At 43.1% G+C, this 24,331-nt stretch overlaps 1 protein-coding gene across 4 annotated transcripts in view; it reads left to right on the forward strand.

The window, feature by feature from the left end:
- The first annotated feature begins 9,583 nt into the window (after nt 1-9,583).
- Nucleotides 9,584-24,331, forward strand: part of Pde1c (phosphodiesterase 1C) — a 528,369-nt gene continuing 513,621 nt past the window's right edge. For 3 of the 4 annotated variants that reach the window (XM_057762549.1, XM_057762557.1, XM_057762566.1), the window contains exon 1: nt 9,643-9,916. In XM_057762549.1, coding sequence (XP_057618532.1) covers nt 9,643-9,916 — 274 coding nt within the window. Of the gene's footprint in view, nt 9,917-24,331 lie in introns of all 4 variants that reach the window. The other variant, XM_057762590.1, reaches the window with a different exon arrangement.

Genomic DNA, 24,331 nt, shown 5'->3' on the forward strand with positions numbered 1-24,331 from the left:
GTGTAACTTTAGCTGGCCTAACAGTCACCTGTCTCTGTCTCCCTTATGCTGGGACTAAAGATGTGCACCACCATGCCCAGTTTTCTTCCCCTTCTCCTCTTCATCCTTTGTTTTTTAATTATTATTATTATTGTTGTTGTTATTATTATTATTACTATTATTATCATCATCATTATTATTACTGAGACAGGGACTCATTACATAGCCCTTGTTCTCCTGGAACTTTCTATGTCAACCAGGCTGTCCTTGAACTTATAGAGAACTGCCTGGCTCTGCCTCCAACTGCTAGGTTTAAAGGTATGTGCTACTACAACTGGCCCAGGACCTTGTTCCTATTTGTCTCCTTCTCACTGGTTAGTTTTCCTCCCTAGGTATGCTCCCTTTTGCCTTTATGTTATATATAAAAATTTATGTGTGTGTATGCATGTACATACACGCATAGAGTTTTGATTGTCATATAAAAGAAAATGTGATATTTATTTTTCTGGGCCTGGTTTATTTTACTTAGCATAATGACCTCCAGTTCCACCCACTACCCTGAAAATGTCAAATTTCATTCTTCATTACAGTGGAATAAAATTCTATTGTGTATATGTACCACATTCTACACCCACTCAGCTGTGGATGAATGTCGAGGACAGTACCAGTTCCTCGGCAATTAACATGGATGTGCAGATATCTCTGCGGTGTGCTGACTTGGATTCCCCTGGGAGTACCCAGGAAAGGTATAGTTGGAGTATATGATATTTATCTCTTTTTGTTTTTTATTGTTTTACAAATTTATTATTAGACAATTTCATATGAATATGTAATGTATTTTGAACATACCCCCTCATTTCCTGTTCCCATCCCACTGCCATTCCCTTGGACTACTTCTTCCCAACAAATTCTCTTTCTTTCTTTCTTTCTTTCTTTCTTTCTTTCTTTCTTTCTTTCTTTCTTTCTTTCTTTCTTTTGTGTGTGTTTGTGTATGTGTGTGAGATTTACTCAGCTCAGTTCATTACTTCACGAGCATGGTGGTGGGATTATTTGCTAGCACACTGGCATCTTACCAGGAAGTCTTTTTTCCCTTGGGTCTTCAGTTAGAGGTGGAACCTCATAAGCCCTTTCCCCATTCATGCTAGGATGTTGACAGGCTCAATCTTGTGCATTTTTATGAAGGTAGCCACAGCTGCTATGAAGCTAACGAACCCAGAGTGAATACAGTGGCTATTTTATTCCTGCAAGATAGCATTTTACGGCCCTTATCCCCACTCCACAGCTCTACATTCTTCCTGACTCCTCTTCCATGGCGTTCCCTGAACCTTGGGGCAGGAGCTGATACAGATGCACTATTTGGAGCTGAACACTCAGAAGTTGATTATTTTCAGAACTTACATAGCTTTGTATTTCTGTGCTAAACTCTGTCCGCTACAACAACTTCTCCAACCAAGGCCAAGAATAGTTCAGGTCTATGGGGACAGCGATAAACATTTAGAACGCAGTTTGATGTGTTCATTTAGTAAAACAGCAGTACTAGGTTCTCTCTTAGGGGCTGTGACTTCCCGAGCCATGGACTTTTGGCCAGGTTTGCAGTACCAGGAGTGAGTTACCTCTTGTGGAGCAGACCTCAGAGCCAATCAGAAAGCAGCTGGATACTCTCGTAACACTCATACCACTATTGCACCAGTAGGCAAGCCTTGCCTGGCAGATTGGTATTGTGACCTAAAACGTCCACTGTTAGGTAACTTTGCTGAGGACTTTGGCAATAGCCTTTATAATTTTAGGGATCTCTAGGGCCTCCTTGACAAAAAAACTTATCCAGAGGTACCTGACATCTGGCACTAGGATTTCTGTTTTGTGACTGTGGTGGTTGGAATGAAAGGGTCCCACATACTCTTGGGCGTCTAAATACTTGGTCTCTGGTTGGTGGCATTGCTTGGGTAGGCTTAGAAAGTGTGACTTTCTTAGAAAAACTATGTCACTGGGGGCAGATTTTAAGAACTTAAAGATTTGGGCCATTAGAGCTCTTTCTCTGTTTTCTTTTGGTGGATTGAGATGTTAGCTGTCAGATGCTGCTCCAGAATCATGTCTGTCACCTGCTGCCATGCTGTGAATTGTAACTTTCTGGAAATGTAAGCTTTCTCTAAGTTTAGGAGATAACTAAAGGTCACATGTTTTGGAAAACAGAAAACTGGAAGATTCTTGAAAGCTCTTCCCAGCTTTATAGAAGAATGCAAAGCAGCTAGGGGGTTAGACTTTGAGAAGATAAGCTATTGAGAGTAGCCTTCTCACACTTTGTGAGCTGCCTTCCAGCTGTCTAGAGAGCTCTAGGATTTCAGTCTCTTCTAAGTGGATGCGATTTCTGGATGTACAGCTGCTTTTCTGAGTTATCCACCAATGAAATTGCTTTGGTTCACAAAGTTGGACTTTAGTCAATCTCTCTCTCTCTATCCCTCCCTTCCCCCCCCTCTGTGTGTGTGTGTGTGAGAGAGAGAGAGAGAGACAGACAGAGAGACAGAGACAGAGAGAGCGCATGTATTGTGTCTCCTCAGAAAAAAAAATCTGTCCACAACATTTGGCACCTGAACAGGAATTTGACAGTACTAAGGAAAAATTGGAAAGTAGTGATTGCATGATCCTTGATATGGGTGGCAAGGCATTCAACAGAAGCTGAACAGCATGAAGATGGAGGGGATTACAAAACAGCTGTCCTTTCCCTGTGGGGTGTGGCAGCCTGCCTTTTCCCTGTAGCAGTGTTTGCCTGGTTCTTGCTATGGGTAGTTGAAATGTGTAACTAAGGTTGAGCCATCAGGAGATGGGGTGTGTGGGGAGAGGCAGTCATAGGCCAGCAGTCTTTCTTAGTGTGTCATGGAACAACATGCTTGCCTAATAATTGGGATCTACTGTGTGATTACGAAGATGCTCTGAGGTCAGTTAAAGGTTTAGAGCAAAACCTTCAGTTTCTGAGATTACCATGTATAGTCAAAAGTATTGACAAGCGGTTGCAGAGATTGCCTGAACAATGATATACGTAGCAAGAAATGCATCTGAGGCTGGGCTGGGAGGTCCGCAGACTTTATTTGTGTAAAGTAGGAATTACAAGAAGCAGCACAGTGTGGTCAGCATCCTCTGTATTATTTTCCTTTAGCAGGTGAGTTAGAGAAAGCAGAGGATGAAGCGACTGTCTTGGATTTCCTCTCCTTATGGCTACGAGAAAAGGAAAAGAGTACAAGTGCTGAGCAGATGGAGAGCCCATCCTGGGGCCCAAGCACTTAGAACCTATGGGAGGCTTAGGAGAATGAGGTGGAAGGGAGCACGCTAGAGATGATAGACGATGGCACTTGAGTCCAACGGAGCACGCTAGAGATGATAGACGATGGCACTTGAGTCCAACCTTTAATAGAAAAGAAGGGAAAGTTGGTAATCCTAAGTGAGATTTCGGCTTTCAACGTCCAGCACAAGACACTGTGGTAATCAGGACATACTCAGCATCTGAACTGCTTGAATTGGGGAAGACTTTGTGTTTCTTTGTTTTATTGAAAAATAGATTTTTTTCTCACATAATATATTCTGATTACAGCTTCCTCTGTTTCTACTTTCTTTTCTCCTCCCTTCCCATTCAGATTCACCTCCTTTCTATATCTTATTAGAAAACAAACAAACATCTAAGGGATAACAATATAATGATATAACATAATAATATAAAATAAAGATGAGCACATCAGAATTGAAACAAACACACAGAAGGAAAACAGCTCAAGAGAAGGCTTAAGAAACAGAGACCCAACTATCCACACACTCAGGAATACCTGAAAAACACTAAACTGGAAGCCATAATATATACACAAGGACCTGTAGGGTAAACAGAAGGAAAAAGTGGTTATCACTTTGAGATTGCTTCTGGGTTAGGGATGGGGTATTTGTCTACATCTGCTTTTAGCTTTAGGACCCCATCTGGTGCAGACCCATGCAAGACCCTGTGCAAGCTGCCTCAGTCTCTGCGAGTTCATGTGTGTGTGGATTATGTTGATTTGGAGGCTGTTCTTCTCCTGGTGTCCTCCATCCCCTCTGGCTATTACTTTCTTTCTGCTCCCTCTTTGCTGGGATTCCCTGAGCCCTAAGTAGAGGGATTTGATGGAGACATCCCATTTAAGACTGAATGTTCTAAAATCTCTAACTCTCTGCCTAATGTCTGGCTGGGTCTCTGTATTTGTTCGCATCTGCTGCAGGAGGAAGATTCTCTGATGACGACTGATTTATGAGTATAGCTGTATGTCATTAGGAGTCATTTTATTGCTATTTTTATTTTTAGAACAGTAGCATTTGGTTTTCCCCTAGGTCTCTGGGCTATCTAGTCTCAGGTCCTTGGTCGCCCAAGCAGTGCTGGGCATAGGTTTCATCTCATGGAGTGGGCCTTAAGTCAAATCAGACATTGTTTGGTTATTCCCACAAACTTTGTGCCACCATTGCCCTAACACATCTTGCAGGTAGGACATCATTATAAGTCAAAGGGTTTGTTGCTGTTTCTCCTTTGGTAGTTTGCAGACTACCTTCCTCTAGCAAAGACCCTAGCCTGTGGGGTGATAACTCCATGTAGGCACCAACCCAGCTTCTTCGTGTTCAACGAGTTGTGTAGCTGTCATCTCTAGTAGTGGGGCCTTGTTATCAGTTTGTGGAGAGCAACCTGTTGTCTTGGCAATAGCCTGGGTTGTTTGGGGGTTCCCATGGGACCCCTTTGGTCAGCATCTCAATCAGATGAAATCCAGTTCCTGGTCTTGGAAGCTTCATTTGCGGACAAGAGATGGTTAGTTGGGCTCCAAAGCTACAGAGAAACCCTATCTCAAAAAAAAAGAAAGCCAATAAGTAAATAAATAAATAAATAAATGGCTGAGCAATACTCTGCTATATAAATTAATATGTTTTCTTTATCCATTATTTTATTGAAAAGCATCTAGGTTGTTTCCAATTTCTAGATATTATGAATAGAGCACCAATGAACATGGCTGAGCAATTGTCTCTGTGGTAGGATGAAGTATTCTTTGGGCATGTGTCCAATAGTGGTATAGCTAGATCCTGAGGTAGATTGATTGCTGTCTTCCTGAGGAATCGCCATAGTAGCTGTACAAGTTTGCCCTTCCATCAGCAATGGAGGAGTGTTTCAAATTGTGGAAGACTTTTAAATAAGCAACGGAAAAGCCTGTCACCCATAAGGCTATAGGATGTGGGCATGTGTGGAATCAATCTGATTTGTAGAGGCAGGAAAAAAAATCATCAACGTAATAACACACTCCTCTTTAAGATATAAGCTGTGCAAACCAAGACACTAGAAGGGAAATCAGTGCCTGATGAATTTGCTTAGAAGAGCCATCAGGAACACTTACATCCACTGTATGAGGTCATCATAAACATCCAGGAGCAGAAGACAGTAGAGCAAGAACAGATATTACTGAGGGAACAGGGAATAAGAGAAACAGTTCCCAGTTCACTGAGTTAGATAGAACTATAGTCACAGGAGAGTTTAAAAAAATTGATTCAGGGGGGCTGGAGAGATGGCTCAGAGGTTAAGAGCACTGCCTGCTCTTCCAGAGGTCCTGAGTTCAATTCCCAGCAACCACATGGTGGCTCACAGCCACCTGTAATGAGATCTGGTGCCCTCTCCTGGCCAGCAAGCATACAGATAGACAGAAGACAGAACACTATATACATAATAAATAAATAAACAAATCTTAAAAAAAAAATTGATTCAGCAAGAATCTCAAGGCTGGTATGAAGCTTTAGTGGGATTGTTGAGTCCCTCTATGAGACATGATCTTTATGAAGTAGATAATGTGTGGCAGACCTGAATGATCTAGACAGGTATGTGAATGGAGTTTGTGAGGTGCTAAAGCATTTGAGAGGGGATGAGGTATGTTTGTTATTTTTCTGTTGCTGCAACAAAACCCCATGGCCAAGGAAACTCAGAAAAGAGTTTATTCTGGCTTACAGTTTTAGAGGGATAATGTTTACGGCAGAGAAACAAGGCAGCAAGTGGCAGACATAGCAGCAGGAACTGGATGCTAAGATGCTCACATCTTGAGGGGCAAGCACTAAACCGAGAGGACAAATTAGAACCAGGCAAGGCTTTTCAAATTTCAAAACCTACTTCTAGTGGCATACTTCCTTCAACAAGGGTGCACCACCTAAATCTTATCAATATTCCAATGCCCAAGACTGCAAGGGAACATTCTTCATTAAAAACACCACATTCCGAAACTCCCTGGCCCACATAGGCTTGTAGCCAAATCATAATACAAAATGCATCTTGTACAATGGTATAAGTCGTTATAGTCTTTCACAGTTTCATTACTGTTTAATAGTCCAAAGTTCTTCTTAAACTCAAAGGGACCACTTAATTGTAAGCCCCCATAAAAACAAAAAAAAAAAAAAAACAAAACAAAAACAAAAAAGCCAAAAAACCCAAATAACCTATGTGGTGGTTTGAAAGAAAATCACCCCCAAAGAATGGCACTTTAAGAGGTATGGCCTTGTTGGAGTGGGTGTTTGGAGTAGGTGTGACCTTGTTGGAGAAGTACATCATTATGGGGTGGGCTTTGAGACCTCCTATGCTCAAACTATGCCCTGTGTCACAGTCCACTTCCTGTTGCCTGTGGATCAAGACTTAGAACTCTCAGCTCCTTCCCCAGCACCATGTCTGCCTGCATGATGATAATGGACTAAACCTCTGAAACTGTAAGCCACCTCAATTAAATGTTTTTCTTCATAAAAGTTTCTGTGGTCATGGTGGCTTTTCACAGCAATTGACACCTTAACTAGGACAACATCTGACATAAAATGGCACAGACTCTACATGGCCATTCCAAAAGGGAAAATGGTGGCACAGTGAGGAAATACTGAACCAGAATGAGTCCCTTTCCAGGAAGATCCATGCATTTCTCCCTAGAGCCCTCCTTATTATTTAGTCTTTCTGGGTCTGAGGATTGTAGCGTGATCTTAATTTACTTGACAGTTAATATCCACTTATAAGTGAGTACATACCAAGAGCATGAATTTTTGGTGGGTGAACTATGTCAGAACCAGAACAATGAAGCTGCTCATGTGTGGTTCATAGGAAAACCAGGTCAAGTGCCAGAATAAGTATCTAGCTAGAAGCTCTGTTACCCACAGGTATCTTCCAGAGTGAGGATTTATAACAGAGCTTTTGACCTATGCTGAGTAAGGAAAGAATAAAATCAGATCTGAGAATTAAAAGGAAACTCACGTAGCTGCAATGGCAGGCTTAGCTTTATATGCTGCCTGGTGGAGCCATGGATGCTCCAGATATTTGGTTAGATGTTATTGTAGGAGTGTCTGTGAGGATAAGATTGCATTGGAATCAGTGGACTGATTAAAGCAGACTGCCCGTCTCGCTCATGGGGGCTGGGGCTCGTTCAAGCCATCCATCTAGACTGAATAGAACAAAAAGACAGAGTAAGGGCAATGTGTCTGTCTCCAAGCAGAGATACTGGTTTGTTTTGCTTTTGATTCAAACTTAGACTCTTGGAGTTGGTTCCATCGGCTCTGCTGCTTCTTAGACCTTGAAACTGAACTGGAACTGTATATAACCTCTTCTAGATCTTCAATTTGCTAACTACAGGCCACGAGACATTTCACCCTCCATAATCACCATTATCTGAGCCAGTCTGCTATGTTCATCTCAGTTCTTCTGTCTACACCTACACTTGTCTCTCTCCTGTGGCTGGGCCCTGCAGCATTCCTTTGGTTTGCCCTGAACAGGCGGGTCCCTGAAGTTGGCTGAGTAAGAAGTCACAGGCTTAGCCCTTGCAAGGTAAGGGCAGAGGAGTTATGACCTGAAGCCCCAACTGGTTGGAGACTCTTCTTAGTACTGTTGGCTCAAGTTCTATGATTTTATCTTTTGCCCACCCATAGGAAACAAGGCCAAAGAGAGAAGGCCTTGGTGTCCCATAGCTGTTCCATCCTGGCTGATCCTCTTATACATTTATACCAACTAAAGATTCTAAATCCAAGTTCTCTCCCCATTTTGGGATTTATTGATCTGATTGTTTCTGGACTCCATCTATGCGATGATGTTTTACATTTACTTGTGATCATGGCAGCTAATAGATGAGTGTCAAGAGCCATAGCACCGTGTGTGTCATAAGGAGTGCTGAACTCTGTCTAAGAGGGGAGGTCTGTCTCCCTTTCCACAATGTAACCTCAGATATAATGGGCATTGCACACAAGTAATTGTCTCACTTCACAGTCCAGTGCCAAAAAAATCTTTAGAAGAGTAGATAGGATAGAATAGAATAGGAACCCGGATCTAGAAAGGCACCCCATGCAATCTACTTCCATCCCTAGTTGGTTGTGTGACCTTGGGCAGTACCCAAAACCCCATTGGGCAACATCTTTTAGCTGAAGCATCGTCCCAGGTTCCCCTTTTCACTCCCACATTAGGCATCACTATTTCTCCCTGCTGGCAGAGCAGGATGGAGTCAGTGGCCTCACCCCAGCCAGCAGAGCAGGCTATTAAGAGTACCCAGGCTACTCTGGTGTGATGCCTTGGAAGTTCTGAGGATTGATGCCTCTCTGCTGGCTCTCAAGAACAGAACGAAGACGACCCTTTCTCCACTTCCACTCTATTTTCTGGGTTCACCCTCTGGAAAGAAGGGAGGTCTGGGAGGCCACAAAGGAGGCAGTGTCTGAAGGGCACAGAAAAACACACGGGAAAGCTTGGCTGACAAGCTAGTTTCAGGGACAGCGCCTAACGGGCATTTATCAATGAATCACAGCTCAGAGACATGGCATTAGCTTTAAGAGGTCATTGGTGAGATTCTCATGCTCCAGTGGTTAGCCCCACCCCCATGCACATGTGAGCAACATTAACTGAACTTACTGGGTTATTAAAAAATAAAAGACACGAAATTGGGTGGGAGCATGAAGGGTGTAATGTGGGATCTGGGAGAAGTTGGAGGAGAAAAATGTGGCGTAGATGGGATCATATTTCATTGTGTATGTGCATGGAACGATCAAGAATAAAAGGGAGGAAGGCCGGGCGGTGGTGGCGCACGCCTTTAATCCCAGCACTTGGGAGGCAGAGGCAGGCGGATCTCTGTGAGTTCGAGACCAGCCTGGTCTACAGAGCTAGTTCTAGGACAGGCTCCACAGCCACAGAGAAACCCTGTCTCGAAAAACCAAAAAAAAAAAAAAAAAAAAAAAAAAAGGGAGGAAGCCATAGGAAAACAACACTGACTTCTCCGCCTTCGTTAAAGGCTCCATCCTCTCTGGGGATTATACCTGAGAGGAAGGATGTGCCATACATTTGGCCCCAGGTGACCTAAGTGTAGAGTGGAGGAAAAAGAACCCCTCGCTTACTGCCACGCCCTATCCTCCAGGAATGCTTCAGGATATCTCTGTATCAACTTTCTTCCATCCTCACGTGTTCATATTCACTCTGGACTATCAGTCAGGCACAGACACCAAGCAGATCACTCTGAGTCCACCTGGAATGGGAGCTTAGCCCTCCCCGCACCCTGCGCAGTTGCCTACGCGTGGCTGTCAGAGGAGGCACAGTCCGCCAGGGGCGCCTCGGGGTGGAAAGGGAGCCAACCTTTGGCAGTCAAGGGGTGCGGATCCCCGAGGATCTCTGCCTGGCCCGCTGGGATGGGCTCTGTCTCCTCTGCGTTGGCGCGGTCCCGCAACACCGCTGTGCAGCCGAGATCATCGCCACCGCAGCCCGAAGTGCCGCTCGCTGCTCGCAAAGACTTCAAAACCCAGAGGCTGGGACTCCGGTTCCAAGACCCGTCCGGACCTCCGGCAGTTTGGGAGCGGCCGGCGGCCAGGCCCAGCCCGGAAGCTCCCCTGAAGTTGGAGGGTGCGCAGCTGTCCCCGGTGCTGAAGAGTTTGCCAACTATGTCTCAGTCCTCCAGCTCAGCAGGTGAGTTTCGCGGATAGCTCCTTCCTGGAGACCCCGGCGAGTGTGTGCCAGCTTTTGCCTTCCGGGACAATAACAGGTTCTATCTTCCAATATTATCTCACTTTTCTTATCTTCTTGCCCATGATTTCTTTTCCAAGTCAAAATTTATTTCTGGTTTAGAAAGGGTTCTTTCAGAACTGTCATTCTTTCATAGGGGTTTAAACGCAGAGGGGAAGACAGTAACACCCTAAGGACCTCTTTTCTTAGCTTTGCTTCTGCATCAGCACCATGGGGATAAGTCTTGCCACAGGACAAAAGAAGAGTTAAGCATTCCTTACTGTCGCCTTCTACAGGGGAATCAGGAAGTAACCAGGAAATTTCTGCTGGTCTAAGACTGAGTTCCAGGCGTGAAGAATACCAGTGTATGCGTGGGGAGGACTTTTCTTGGATAGGCAGTGAGCTAGAAGTGAAATGCTCACACAAAAGTCTGGACTCAGATGTGAATCTAAGCTTCTGCCTGTGGCTTTTCTTGTGATTTTAAGTCAGACGTCTTCTGAGCAACAGTTTATTTATCTGTGATATTGAGATGACATCATGCTCATTTCACCAGTTTGCTGGAATTTAGTGCAAATAGAATTTTGTAAATGGTAGACTGCTATGCAAATCTTCATTCAGTATTATACAGGCACTAAATCTACCTTTTAGCGGAAAGAAAAAGGAAGCCTACTTCGAACTTTTTAGTTCAAGATATTTGTAGGATCTATTGAATCAGACCAGGTCTTCTTTCCTGTAACAGGAGTAAAATTCCTTAGTTGATCAGTAAAAACAGCAACTCCCAAAGTGGTGCTAAATTCATGTGCTGGCCCTTTGGTTTTGAATACTCACTGATGGTGCTTGCATGTTTTCAGGGATTCAGTAGATTAAGTGTGCAGTATTGGTTCTGTTAACAAAGACGAGGCTAGGGGAGAGGAGCCTGGCTTACATTCCAACCCTCTGAGAGCTAAGGATACGTCCATGCTTACGTTCTTAAGCATTTTCTTATAAAATATCATCATTGGCCACATTAGCTTTAATCTTTTCCAAGCAACCTTTTCACTGAAAGAGGATACATACGCATTGTCCTGAAGGGAGGATTTATCATTGTGAATGTATATTTATGAATGTTTTATCCACCTGCAGGGTATATATTAGTGTTCACATGGAAAGAAAAGTGGATTAGGAGTCAGGACACTTGGGGTCTGCCAAGATCAGCATCCCAGGACAGGCATTTATTCCCCAAGGTTATAGGATGTTGTTTTGAAATGTATACAGACCTGTCTGCATTGTCTCCTATGCTTTGAAATGTAAAGAAGTATTGGGGGTAAAAATGACCTGAAAAGTATAAGCATTGTACAAAAGTGAGACATTATAAAGGTATTTGGAGCTATTTTCTAATGTGTGAACATATATTTAGCTTTTATACAATGTGCCCTGGTTTGTGCCTTATTTACATAAGATGAAGTTTGGATTTCCTTTGGGGAACTCTTCAATACTAGCTTTTAGAGGTATCACTTGAATGACAAACATATGTATCCATGAATAGAAATTACTGTGTTTTTTTTCTTACACTTTTGCTGGATTGTTTGGATGCTGTAATTAATTTGCATATTTTAATGCCATAAAGCAAATTTCTAAAAATTTGCATTGAATTTATTTCTGTTCTAGAGCCCATTAGTATGCCTTGGAAGTACTTATCACTTTAACTTTTTATTGCTTAAGAATAGTTTTTCCAATTCTTGCATTTTTATTTCATGAAGAGTATGCCCGTTTGAAATTGTCTTTTGAGTTTTAGATCACTTAAGATTCTTAAGCAAAAGCAAAGTTAATAGATTTATATTTTTCAAAGAAAGGTATGGGTCAGGGATGTCTTGTCTTCTCTCTCTCTCTCTCTTGAGCCAGGGTCTCATTATGTAGCCCAAGCTGTCCAGGAACTCAGAGAGATCTTCTTGCCTCGATCTCCTGAGTACCAAGCCTAGTGGCATATGCCTTTAATTCTAGCTCATAGGATGCAGACACAGGCAGATTTCTGTGAATTTGAGGCCACCCTTGTCTACATAGCAATGTAGCAAGTTCCATGCTGAAAGGGCCTTCCTAAAAAAATGTAATAAAAGAAGAGGAGGAGGGGCAATAGAAGGAGGAGTACAAGGAAGAGGAGAAGGAGGAGGAAGAGGACATATCTTTGAAGTGTAGTTTAAATAACTAGGCTATGAACCAAGTTCATTTTTACCTCTGTAAGGATGTGGTGCATTTGCCTCCATGATGTTAGGTTGCCCTTTGGTGGAACTGCATTAGATTTCATTAGAAATTTATAATATTTTAGCACAATCGTGCAGAATTTGTGAACTCCAGGAGCACATTAGCTTGGTGTGCTGAATCCTGAGGGCTTATGTGTATGAGACACACTGATAAGTGCTGATGACTGAGCGTGCCATGTGATGATTTGCATCACCATTTTACAGAGGAAGATGGAAGGAGAGCCGGCTAACTAGACATGTAGCTAGCAAACTTAGAGTAAGAATCTAGTCTCAGGAAGTCCCTAGGGAATATATTCATTTCTCTGTGCTGATGTCTTAGATTCTGTGCATTTAGCTCCCACTTATGACTCCTGTAGTTTCCTGCTTAGTGGCATGTTTGGAAAGTTTCGTCTTAGTTGTGAGGAAGGAAAACTATGATGAGAGTTTTGGAGCAAGTGGAAAGTGTGGGCAGAAGAGTGTCAGAGCATTAAGGGAGAAAGGGTCACTGTGGGAATTACTGAAGTGATAATTAAAGCCATGGATCTTAGGGGAGGGCTAAACTTGGGATGCAGAGGCAGCTGAGCCTCTGAGACTTGTTTCATTAAGGATAGATAGTGATGGTCTCCTATTTCTTTCTCATTTTATGGTAAAGATTTAACAAGATAAGTTGTCAAAGTTCAAATGGGGACCTGGCATATAGTAAATAGAGGTGCTTACAGTATTTATTTATTTACTTATAGCTGATATGTGTACTTATGCTTGTCTATGAAGAGGGCAAAGCAGGATGTCTGGTGTCTTCTTCCATTGCTCTTGACATTACCTTAAAGAGGGGTCTCTGGCTAAAGCAGAAGTTCACAGTTTGAGCTAGCTGGCTGCCAATGAGCAGTTGGTATACAACTGCTTCGGTCTCCTCCATTGTCAGGGTTACAGGAAGGTATAACCATGTCTAACTTTGTACATGGCTTCTGGGGATTTGAACTCAGTGTCTCATGCTTGTAGACCATTGCTTTTGCCTGCTAAGTACCAAACGTGGGTGTTTGATTTGTTTGTTTTGGGGTCAAAGCTCAAACCATTTTCAATGAAAATCTATCTCAGAATAAACAACTAACAAAAGAAAATAAAAAACTTCCCTCAGATATCTGAAGTGCTCAGGTCTTTATGGTATTATGATTTATGATTATCAGCAGCTCCTAGCTTTTATTAGAAACTTCTCTGGATGAGTAGGCATTTTGATACTATTGGTGAAATTCATTTTATTAAGATTAATAATCTGTGTATTCCCTTTGGAGGCCTTTAACATGTTTATTATTTACATTCATCAATATTTGGTCATGTTGTTTCAACATTTGCATGTATTGTAAGTGCTAAATCTTTCTTTCTTCCATGTCTTCCCCCATCCTTCCCTCAGCTCCTTCCTGGCATGGAACAAAGGGCCTTGCACATGTCTGACAAGTGCTCTACCACTAAGTTATCTCCCCGCTCTCTAAGTATTGAATAAGTACAACCAAAGGGTTGGGTAATGGCTCAGTGGGTAAGCGTATCTTTGTCTGCAAGCATTACGACCTGAGTTTGAATCCCCAGCAGTCAGTCATATGCTGGGTGTGGCTACATATACCTGTACCCTCAGTATTAGGGTAGAGACATGTGAGGAAGAGTTCTTTGGCCAACTAATCTAGCTGAAAAATTGAACTTTCTGTTTAACAAAAGACCCCCAAAGACAAAATACCAACGGTCTTCTGTCCAGGCAATAAGGCAGAGGATAATAGAGGAAAGCATCCAGAGTTATGCTCTGATTGTATGCATGCGTGCTTACATGAAAATGATCTCTCTCTCTCTCTCTCTCTTATACACACACACACACACAGAGAGATAGAGAGATACAGAGACAGAGACCACCACACACACAAACCACAAACAGACACCCACATACAGACACCCACAGATGGACAGACAGACAGACAGACAGACACACACACACACACACAGAGAGAGAGAGAGAGAGAGAGAGAGAGAGAGAGAGAGAGAGAGAGAGAGAGCAGAATTTTTCAAGTTGTAGTCTTGAAGCATTGTGCTGGTGAGATTTTGATTGCTCCCTGGCTTCCGTCTGTATCTTTTGTGATACCTGAGGAAATTACTGCTATGTGTTTCTGTCTAGGTTCTCTCAGGCATTGACATCTGTGGTTCTCACCTGGAAAGACAATTCCAGAATTTCAGGCTGGTGGTTATGGGACAGGACTGGGGTACTAGTATGTGAACCAACTCTCAGGGGATTCTATCCCCTCCTACGCGTGTATTACAATCACTTGATAACAACATCTCTGGGTCACTCTCGGATTTCTTGTTTGTAAGATGAGCAGCCCGAGAATCTGCATGTCTGACAAGTTCCCAGACAGACGTTTTATTGCTGATACTCAAATGGTCACACTTTGAAAACCAGTGGTGGAGATGACCTGAAGGGCAGTGTTAGCCAGGGCTGTGGTGTTAACAGCGTGAATCCTCGCTCTGAGATCTACGTAGATGCTCTGGAATCAGGGAAGTCGCTCTCATTCCTTTACCTCCCCAGCCCCTTAGCAACCACTCTCGTGCCATTTTCTAATATGTCAGAGTAATTATGAACCTTCACCAGTCAAGCTTTTATCCTGGGATTAATTTTTTTTTTGGTAATTTTCAGCTGAATTAGGAAGACTGACTAATGTGGAAATAGAACAGGACGCTCGTCACTTGAAGTGGTGGGTGGCTGGGTAGGTGGCTGCATCCAAGGGCTGTCATCATCAACACTTGGGGCATCTCTTGATGTGCATCCCTGTTCTCAGTTAACTTAGACAGGAGCAAACTTCTAAGGCTTAGGCCAGTGACAGGTGACACTGATGAGGCCCGAAAGGACAAGGACATGCGAAAAGCAGATGGTAGGCTCCTGGACCTCCAGGGGCTGCCTTCCCAGCTTTCTTCTTCCCCAGTGGGTGCTCAGTCCCTGAATCAGAGTCCTATCACAGCCGAGAAGTCTCTGCACCATTTTTCATGATTCTCTCCACTGGTAGCTACTAGCCATTTCTTCCAGAGTCAGACTCAACCTAGAACAGAGGGTACCAAGTTTCTTAGCCCTGGCCACAAGAGATGCATTTGTTCTTTTTGGGAAGGAATGCTTGTGATCTGTACCGTACTAATTGTGTAAGAGACACTGAGCTGCTTCCTTATTATCTTACCTTCATAATTTTCTGAATATAAGGAACAGATGACTGTTATCCTGGTTATTTTTGTCAATTTGACACAAGCTACAATTATCCTGATAGAAAAACTTCAGTTGAGAAAAAGTCTCCATCAGGGGCCTGTAGGCACAACCTGTGGAGGTATTTTCTTTTCTTTATTTCTTAAACCTTCTTTTTATTAGTTCTTTGTGTCTCTCACATCATGCACCTTGATCCCATTTAATTCCCACCCCCGTGTATCCATCCTCTGCCCTTGCAGCACCTTCCTTAGATAAAATTTAAGGGAAAAAAGAAAAATGAAAGGAAAAAAAAGGGGAAAAAATTCTTATCATGGAAGCTGTAGTGTGACACAGTGTGACACACAGTAAACCCTTTTGTCTGTTTATCTTTACTTGCAAGTGTTCATTGCAAAGAGTCATTGGCCTGGTTCGAGGCCTCTGGTTTCTGCTACACGATGGATGCTGGGCCCTCACTGGGATTCCACTTGGTTATCCTGTTGCTACCCTGTGTTGTGGAAATTCTGCAACTTTGGGTCTGCAGGACCAGTCCCTTCACATGGGGTGGTTATTGAGGTGGGCTGAACTCATAACCCTGGGTTTGGGCCTGGGTAGTTACTTGCAGGGTTGGTCAGCCTGCCAGCTCTCCCTTTTCCTCACCACAGGGTGAGCTCTCCTGCATTGCCTTGGTGAGTTCACCCTTTGCCAGATAAGCAAGGGGTGGGGCTGTGTCCTCGGCTTGGCTCTGCCTTCAGGGCCAGCTCTACTGTGCTGCCCAGGTGTGGCTTAGGGGCCACTCTCCGGAGGGGGCAGCAAATGAGGGGTAGGGCTAGTTCTCCTGCTCTTATGACTTCAGGGCCAGCTCTCCCACTAGCCTCAGGCATTGATTGATGGGGCAAAGGGCATTTCTCCCCCATTACATGAAAGATGAGTAATGGGGACAGCTCTCCCATGCTCTTAACTTTGGGGCTCGCTCACCCACCCTTTCACCAACAGAACTGCTCTATTGTGCTGCCCAGGCAAGGTGCAGGACCTGCTGTCCTGAGTTTTGCAGCTGGTAACAGGCAGGGAGGGGTAGCTTTCCAGTTCTTCTATTCTAAGGGCCAGTTTTTCTCCCACCTGACTCAGGTATTGGTGGGCGGGGATGGGGGCACCTCTCCTGTGGGGGTATTTTCTTGGCTAATGATTAATGTGGGAGGGCCCAACTCACTGTGGGTGGTACCATCCCTGACCAGGTAGTCTTGGGTTATATAAGAAAGCAGGCTGAGCAAGCCATAAGGAACAAGTAAGCAGCACTCCATCATGGTCCCTGCTTCACTTCCCGCCATCAGATTGCTGCCTTGAGTTCTTGCCCTGACTTCCCTTCATGATGTACTAGAAACTGTAAACTGAAATAAACCTTTTCCTCTCCAAGTTGCTTTTGACCCGTGTTTTTATCACAGCAACAGAAAATAAGCTAAGACAGGTGTATCTTCTCCTTTCATACAGGGGATTTAAGTCAACTTTTTGTTCATTACTCATTACTTACTTTCCTAGACAACTTGCAGTTCGTTAGGCACTCAGGAGTGTCGTTACTAATTCTTCCTCACGGTGTGCTTCCAGAGAAGGAAATTCTGCAGACTTGTCTGGAATTATGGAGGCTTTGGTACTCCTTGGTTTTATGGAACTACTGCCCGGAGTCTTTATCTGGGAAATGTTTGGAACTCACCAAAATGAGTTATATATAGGTGCTGGGCACCCATCAGCATGGATGTCAGTTCATATAGTTATTATATAAAGACTCCTCAGTGGGAATCAAGCAGTAAGCACAGCAAGGCATCCAGGAGGGCCACAGAGCAGCGGTTCTCAACCTATGGACACTGGATCAAAATTGGGGAAAATGAAACTAATGAACAAATATTCCAGGGAACCAATGTGTTCTCTGCTTGAATTAGCACATCTTAAACATTGTGTCCACTCTCCACAACCTGAACCTAGGTAAAAGAGATGAAAAGGAAAAACATTTCTAAGAAGACCCTAATCTTAGTTGATTTTAAATAAATAATGAATTAGTTTAATGGTTAGTTTTCCTATTATTTGAACAACTACCATTTTACTTGAACTCCACAACAAGCCATTGAGATGGTACTGTTGTGATCTGATTTCAGAAACGAAGAAGTTTAGGTGGGAACCAGCTGAGATTACACAGCAGTAAATCTGAACTAATATCAGTGTGCAGATCCCTGATGCTGGGGCCTCTGCCTACATCTCTGCACTGGTGGCTAGAACGTAAGTTCCCAGACTGGAGGAAGTATTCTGTTGGCATGCGTGTAAATGGTGAAGGGCTGTAGTTTTTCTTTTCAGTAAAGAAATAATGCGACCAAGTGAGGTGGTTTGAAAAAGAATGGTCCCCAATAGGCTTTTGTATTTGAATACTTGGTAACTGGATACTGCAACTGGTTGAAAGAGTTAGAAGGGTTTAGGAGGTGTGGCCTTGTTGGAGTAGGAAGTATGTCACTAGGGGCGTGCTTTGAGATTTCAAGCGCCCAAGCAGCACCCCCCCCCCACTTCTCTCTCTCTCTCTCTGTCCCTGCCTGCCTATGAATCATGATGTAGAACTCTCTGCTGCTTCTCCAGCCCCACGTCTTCCTGTGTCCCTTCACGGCAATAGAACAGTGACTAAGACACTGAATTACTAAGTATTCTCCCAGAGGAAAGGTGCTGAAGTCCAGAGCGGCTGTCCTTAGGAAGGTTGGGAATGTTCTCTGTCCCTGGTCATACTGGTATAGAGTCTAGATTGGCAGTTGCCCGCCATGACCTCTGAGACCTCCAGTGTACATGCGTGTCTCCCCAGAGGGCTGGATCTGTGTGAAGCTGCCAGTGGGATGTCCCCTTCCAGCCCAATGCTTGCTCTCCCGATGGAGTTGGGAGGATCATCTCCGCAGCGGAGGAGCTGCTCTTTTGGACCTTCTCTTTACACTTTCTCCACATTTGCCATTTTCCAGAAATCCTTCTTAGTTACACCTATCTGAATTAAATGCCCTAAATGTACTAGAAAGATGCTAATTTAGACATATGAATTTTCAGGGGTGAAGGGAGAGTCTTCTACTCTCTGAACGCTCACCAGGCTGGGCTGACAATAGACAGAACAATAGAAGAAGGTAAGAGATTTTATTCCACATGAATGGGAACAGTCACAGAAATGTGATTACCCAGTAGCTCAATGAGCACGAGATACTTCTATATCCTTCTCATAGGAGAGAGGCACATGGAGACCATGACAGTTTTGAGGGGTAACAAATGATCTTAGGCAAATGACTGATGGCTGGTGGCCACCACCAAGCCTGACAGTTTGAGTTCCATCTCCAGATCCCACATGGAAGGAGGAGGAACCCATCTTCCATAAGTTGTCCTTTGACATTTTCGTGTGTGTGTGTACACATGCACACAATATGCACACAATCAATAAAGTTTATTGAAAAAGACTTGCTTTAAAACAAAACTCTGCTGGCCACTTTCTGAGAGTCCAGTTAGAACTAGGATTTACTTTGCCTGGGTTTCTGCTGTGCACAGTTTTGAGGGTCATCTCTAGGCTTTCCTGATTTGATGGTTGTGCCACAAAACTGGCAATGCCCACCTGGAGCCTCTGTTTGTAGTTGGTTGGAACCAAGAAAGACCCAGTTGTCCATGGAGCTTTGCTCCTGGTGGCATTTGCAGTTCATGGGAGGCAGAGCCTTTTCCTTTTTGGCATACAGACAGGCCCAGTCTGCATTGAGGGAGGAAGCAGCATTTAAAAATACTCTTGTTGCCGGGCGGTGGTGGCACACGCCTTTAATCCCAGCACTTGGGAGGCAGAGGCAGGCGAATCTCTGTGAGTTCGAGACCAGCCTGAGCTAGTTCCAGGACAGGCTCCAAAACCACAGAGAAACCCTGTCTCGAAAAACCAAAAAAAAAAAAAAACAAAAAACAAAAAAAACAAAAAACTCTTGTTCCTCTTAGCACTGCCAGTGTGTTGACTGTGACAGCCAGGAATGGTGGGGGTTTCAGTCTAGCTCACCCCTGGGCTTTTTTCTTACATTGACTGCAAGTCACCCTTGATCTCTCCCAGGGGCACCCTCTGTGGTTTTTCATCGTTCTTCCTCTTCTACTGCCAAACTATTCCAATGCTATAATATGCCAAACTATGTAGAGAAGTGATTTCTGAATGGATATTTTAGCTTGACTACCCATGTCCAAGCACTTTGTGTTTTCAAAGACTGTCCAGACACCATCCAAGTCTGACCTGTTCTGCCTTGTACCTCCCCTACTTATCACCAGTCTCACTGATCTTCACAGCCTGACTCTCATTTCATGCTACCTACTGTTACACTGAAAAGAGAATATAGACTGTGTGAGGACCAGAGATCGGTGAGCAGCCAAGGGTGAGGCTCGCTGAAGAAAAGAAACATATTGTTTACTTACACATTAAAATAATGTAAATGATGGACCACATCAAAACACCATGCTAATAGTTGTTAGAATGCCCACAGTTTCTAATGTACACCTGGGGAAGGAGGTGTCCAGAAGCCCTCAGCTTCCCCCTGAATATAAATTCTCAGGTCATTTCAAAAAACACTGTGAAGCCCCATCCCATAGGGAGCGGGAAAGGTGGTTCCTGGGAGAGCCTCCTATCTCAGATCAAAGATATTCAATGTTCCCGTTGGCAAGGAAATCGTCTCCAGTCACATCACAGTGCCTGGCCGCATGTCTACCTGTATACCCCATCAGCTCTCAGGCTCTGCTTGAAGGCATGTCAAACCACACAACACCTGGAAGGCCCTGGAATGGAGTGTTAAGAGCTTGCTGGCCTGTCTATTCCGGAGCCAAGCACCCGGTCCTTCTGCTCTGCTCCATAGAACTAGCCTCCGCCTGCATCAGGGTGGAAGAATTTTATCTTCTGCAGGGATTTATGCCCATCACATGGCCTTGGAGATGACTAGGCTGTACATTGGGTGGCCTGAGTTCTCGCTTTTTCCATTGTATCACCTTTTCCACAGCCATACTAATTGACGGCTCTCTGGGGAGAAAGGAAGCCGGCGGTTATGCTCCCAGCCCTCTTCTGGCCTATAAACCATGCTTTGCTGTTGTCAGTCGTGGCCCTCGGGCTCCTCAGGGTCTGGTAAAAAAAAGTATAGAGTGACAGGTAAATGAGGGCCCCAGGCCTCGCCAGTGCTCAGTGCTGCTTCTAAAATTGTCTGCCAATGAAACGACCCCACATACAACCAGGTCTCATTCTTCCCCCTTGAGAAAATTCTTCAAAAATATAAATCTTTTTCTGAGATATGATCTTACTACATAGCCCGAGTTGACATCAAACCCATAATCTTTCCACCCCAGCCTTTGAATGAATGCTGGGATTGATCCCAAACTGTTTTTTTTTTTTTTTTTTTTTTTGTCTATTTGAATATATAAATCTTGAGGACAGTAGAAAAAAAACATGCTTATTATTTATATTTATTTTAGTATTTTTCTTACAAGTATCTAAAATTCTTGTGCTGAAGAGAATATTTTAATTTAGGTTATTACTTTTCAATTTTTACATTCTATGACCTGTGAATCTATACGTGTGTGTTAGTGACTGGTGTCACTGTCTTTAGGAATGCCATTTGGAATCATCTTTCTCAGTGTCCAAGTTGTTTGTAGTGTAGCACTTTTAGAATATGAATAATTTGGTTATTGGGGATTTTATAAGGTAAGTACTGGTGACTGTACAGATGTCAGCCTGCAGTTCACTGTGAAACTTGAATTTCTTCTCCATTGGGAAGCAGTGACTTGATGACAATTCAAGTGTAATGTAAAAGTCCCTCTTTTCTGAGGACCGTTTTTGCTCTAAATCCACTAGCGTGGCTACAATTAGTATTTCTTATGAATTGAAAATGTATTTATAAATAATAGTACATTATATAAACTGATTAATGCAAAATACAACAAATACACTATTAAAACATGCTGTGTATTATCACTTATACTACAACATATTAAGTATGTTATATATTATCAGCCAATGATTATATACTATAATAAGAATATTAAGATTTTACATAGTAATTAGGTACTATACAAATGCACTAAAATAATATAATAAAAGTTTCTGGCAAAAATGTCGAACAGCCAGCTGTGGTGACTCATACTTGTGGGATATACTGAAGAAGCAGAGGCAGGAGGATCTGACTTTGAGGGCAGGTTGGGCTCTACCGTAGGGCTAATGAGATGGATAGCTCACTGAGCAAAGCTGATATCCTGAGTTCCATTCCTAGGACTTGGGTAAAGGTGGAAGGAAAGCACCAACTCCACAAAGAGCTGTACTCTGACCTCCACACCACAGCGTTCCAGCCCACACAACACCACAGCGTTCCAGCCCACACACAACACCAATTACACTGCATGGTAAGAAGAGCGTGTTCACCAACACAGGCCATTGAACCAATTACACTGCATGGTAAGAAGAGCATGTTCACCAACACAGGCCATTGAACCAATTACACTGCATGGTAAGAAGAGCGTGTTCACCAACACAGGCCATTGAACCAATTACACTGCATGGTAAGAAGAGCGTGTTCACCAACACAGGCCATTGAACCAATTACACTGCATGGTAAGAAGAGCGTGTTCACCAACACAGGCCATTGAACCAATTACACTGCATGGTAAGAAGAGCATGTTCACCAACACAGGCCATTGAAAAGAGTGAAACACTAGCACTCGCCAGGTGAAGCCAGTGCTGTGGCGTCTCCCTAGACAGCACGCCAGGTGTGTCTAGGCACAGATGCTCACGTATGTGTCTCATTCTCTTGTTTCTCACGACACATACTAGTTTATAATGTAGTGCTTTTCACTTCTATTTTGTGGGACTTTTCATGTGAAAGGAAGGATGGTGGTTGTGTATCACAAGTGTAATAGCTGCTTCTCTGTGTACATAGTGTAGTTTCCTCTATTCCAGTTGGTAGTTTTAGGGGTTGCTTCCAGTTTTCTTTTCCTAAAAACAATTCATAATATTCTGAGTTGTAGTTTTAATAACCTTCTCTAATCTTACTCAAGATTATAAAGCCTGTGTTTCTTCTGTATTTCTCTACTCCTAAATACATTATTTTTGTTAAGTGAGATAAAGTAGCATTACTATCGTAATATAATACATGCACACACATACATATTTGTTTCTTTTCTTTCTTTGTTTCTTTTTTCTTTTGCTTTATTTCCTTCCTTCCTTCCTTCTTCCTTCCTTCTTTCCCTTCCTTCCTTCCTTCCTTCCTTCCTTCCTTCCTTCCTTCCTTCCTTCCTTCCTTCCTTCCTTCCTTCCTCCTTCCTTCCTTCCTTCCTTCTTCCTTCCTTCTTTCCCTTCCTTCCTTCCTTCCTTCCTTCCTTCCTTCCTTCCTTCCTTCCTTCCTTCCTTCCTTCCTTCCTTCTTTTTTGACCTGTTTTCCAGGCTGGTCTCGAACTGGCTGTGTAGCAGAAGATATTTTTGAGCTCCTAATCCTTGACTTCCACCTCCTGAGTGCTGGGGTTACTAGTGTGCACCACAGAGCCCACATTTTTGTACCAGTTTAAAGCACAGGGCAGCAACACGGAGCACACCCACCTGGTTGTGGAGCTGTTACCACTGCCGCTACAGAGCTCTCATCGTCTGTGCTGACACTCTCTACCCATTACGCGCTGTCTGGGCTCCCCTCCTGAAATTCCTAACACCTGCCATTCTTTCATCTGTGAGTTTGAGTACCCTAAGTCCTGCATATAAACACTGTGCCTGTAAGGTTCATCCATGCAATATGTGTTAGAATTGTTCTATTAAAAAATGTTATTGCTAAAAATTAAAAACATAGGGCAAAATGGAAAGAATTTTCTAGCAAGCACTCACTCCCCTGCTCATCACCTAGCTATTACCATGAATGTTTTTCTGTGTGGTACTTACATATTATATATGTATTTACCTGTTCCTCTTCACTCACCTTATTTTGACATCTTTAAAGTCAAATTCAGACACCATACATCTCCTGCAAAGAGCCTACATACATGCTGCTGATTTTCATATTTGTTGACCTTTTTTTGTGATTTGATGAAAAGTTTATCTTATATGGCAAAGTGTGAAAAAATTTAAACCAAAGATACATTTGTTCAGTTTTAAGAAATGCTCACAAGCTAAACACATTATCACCATCATTCCAGATTGTCCTTCTTGGCTCTTCCCCTTCAAAGTCTATCCTATTTCCATCCTTACAGACATCATGGCAAATTCAAGCAAGGAGAAGAAACTGGTGGGTGGCTCATGGCAGGCAGGGAAAAGCAGTACAGGCCACTTGCCTCTGTCCTGCCCTCGCAGTTTGTCTTCCTCCTGGCTAGTCAAGCTTTGGAAAATCTACTTCTTTATTTACATAAAATACTGCTACATTCTTTATTTTCTTCCTCAGAGATTTGCTGGCTGAATTTGTTTATTTAGCTTTAGCTTCCCACATGAATCTTGAATTAAATTTGTTATTTCAAAATACAGAAAGAGAATGAATTTGAGATGTTTATTTGTGATAATTTAAACAGCCCTGTGTCACCGTCAGGGATATATTCTTAAAGAAACATTGTTACATAGTGTTATTTATTCATAGACATTTGTCATGGTTATTCTTTCAAAAGGATTCTTTCCTTTTTACATATTGTGAAGAAAGTGGTGGGTTTTGGTTTTCAAACTATTTGAAATTCACTTCATATTTTTTCTATTTACCATTGAATTTTTCTCTTGTGTATACTAAGTAGTTTTTCTGTATGTATTGTCTTGGTTTTCATATGCATAACTATGTCACAGTCATAGTTTTATACACACATGTACACACATGCATACATGCACCCATATACGCACATGCACAGATGTCTGTACACATGTTGAAGCCAAAAGTTGAAGTCAGATGTCATCCTTGATTGCTTTCCACTTTCTTTATTGAGAAGGGTTTCTTGCTGAAC

The sequence above is a fragment of the Chionomys nivalis genome, chromosome 1 (genome assembly GCF_950005125.1).
Source record: "Chionomys nivalis chromosome 1, mChiNiv1.1, whole genome shotgun sequence".
Taxonomy (NCBI): domain Eukaryota; kingdom Metazoa; phylum Chordata; class Mammalia; order Rodentia; family Cricetidae; genus Chionomys; species Chionomys nivalis.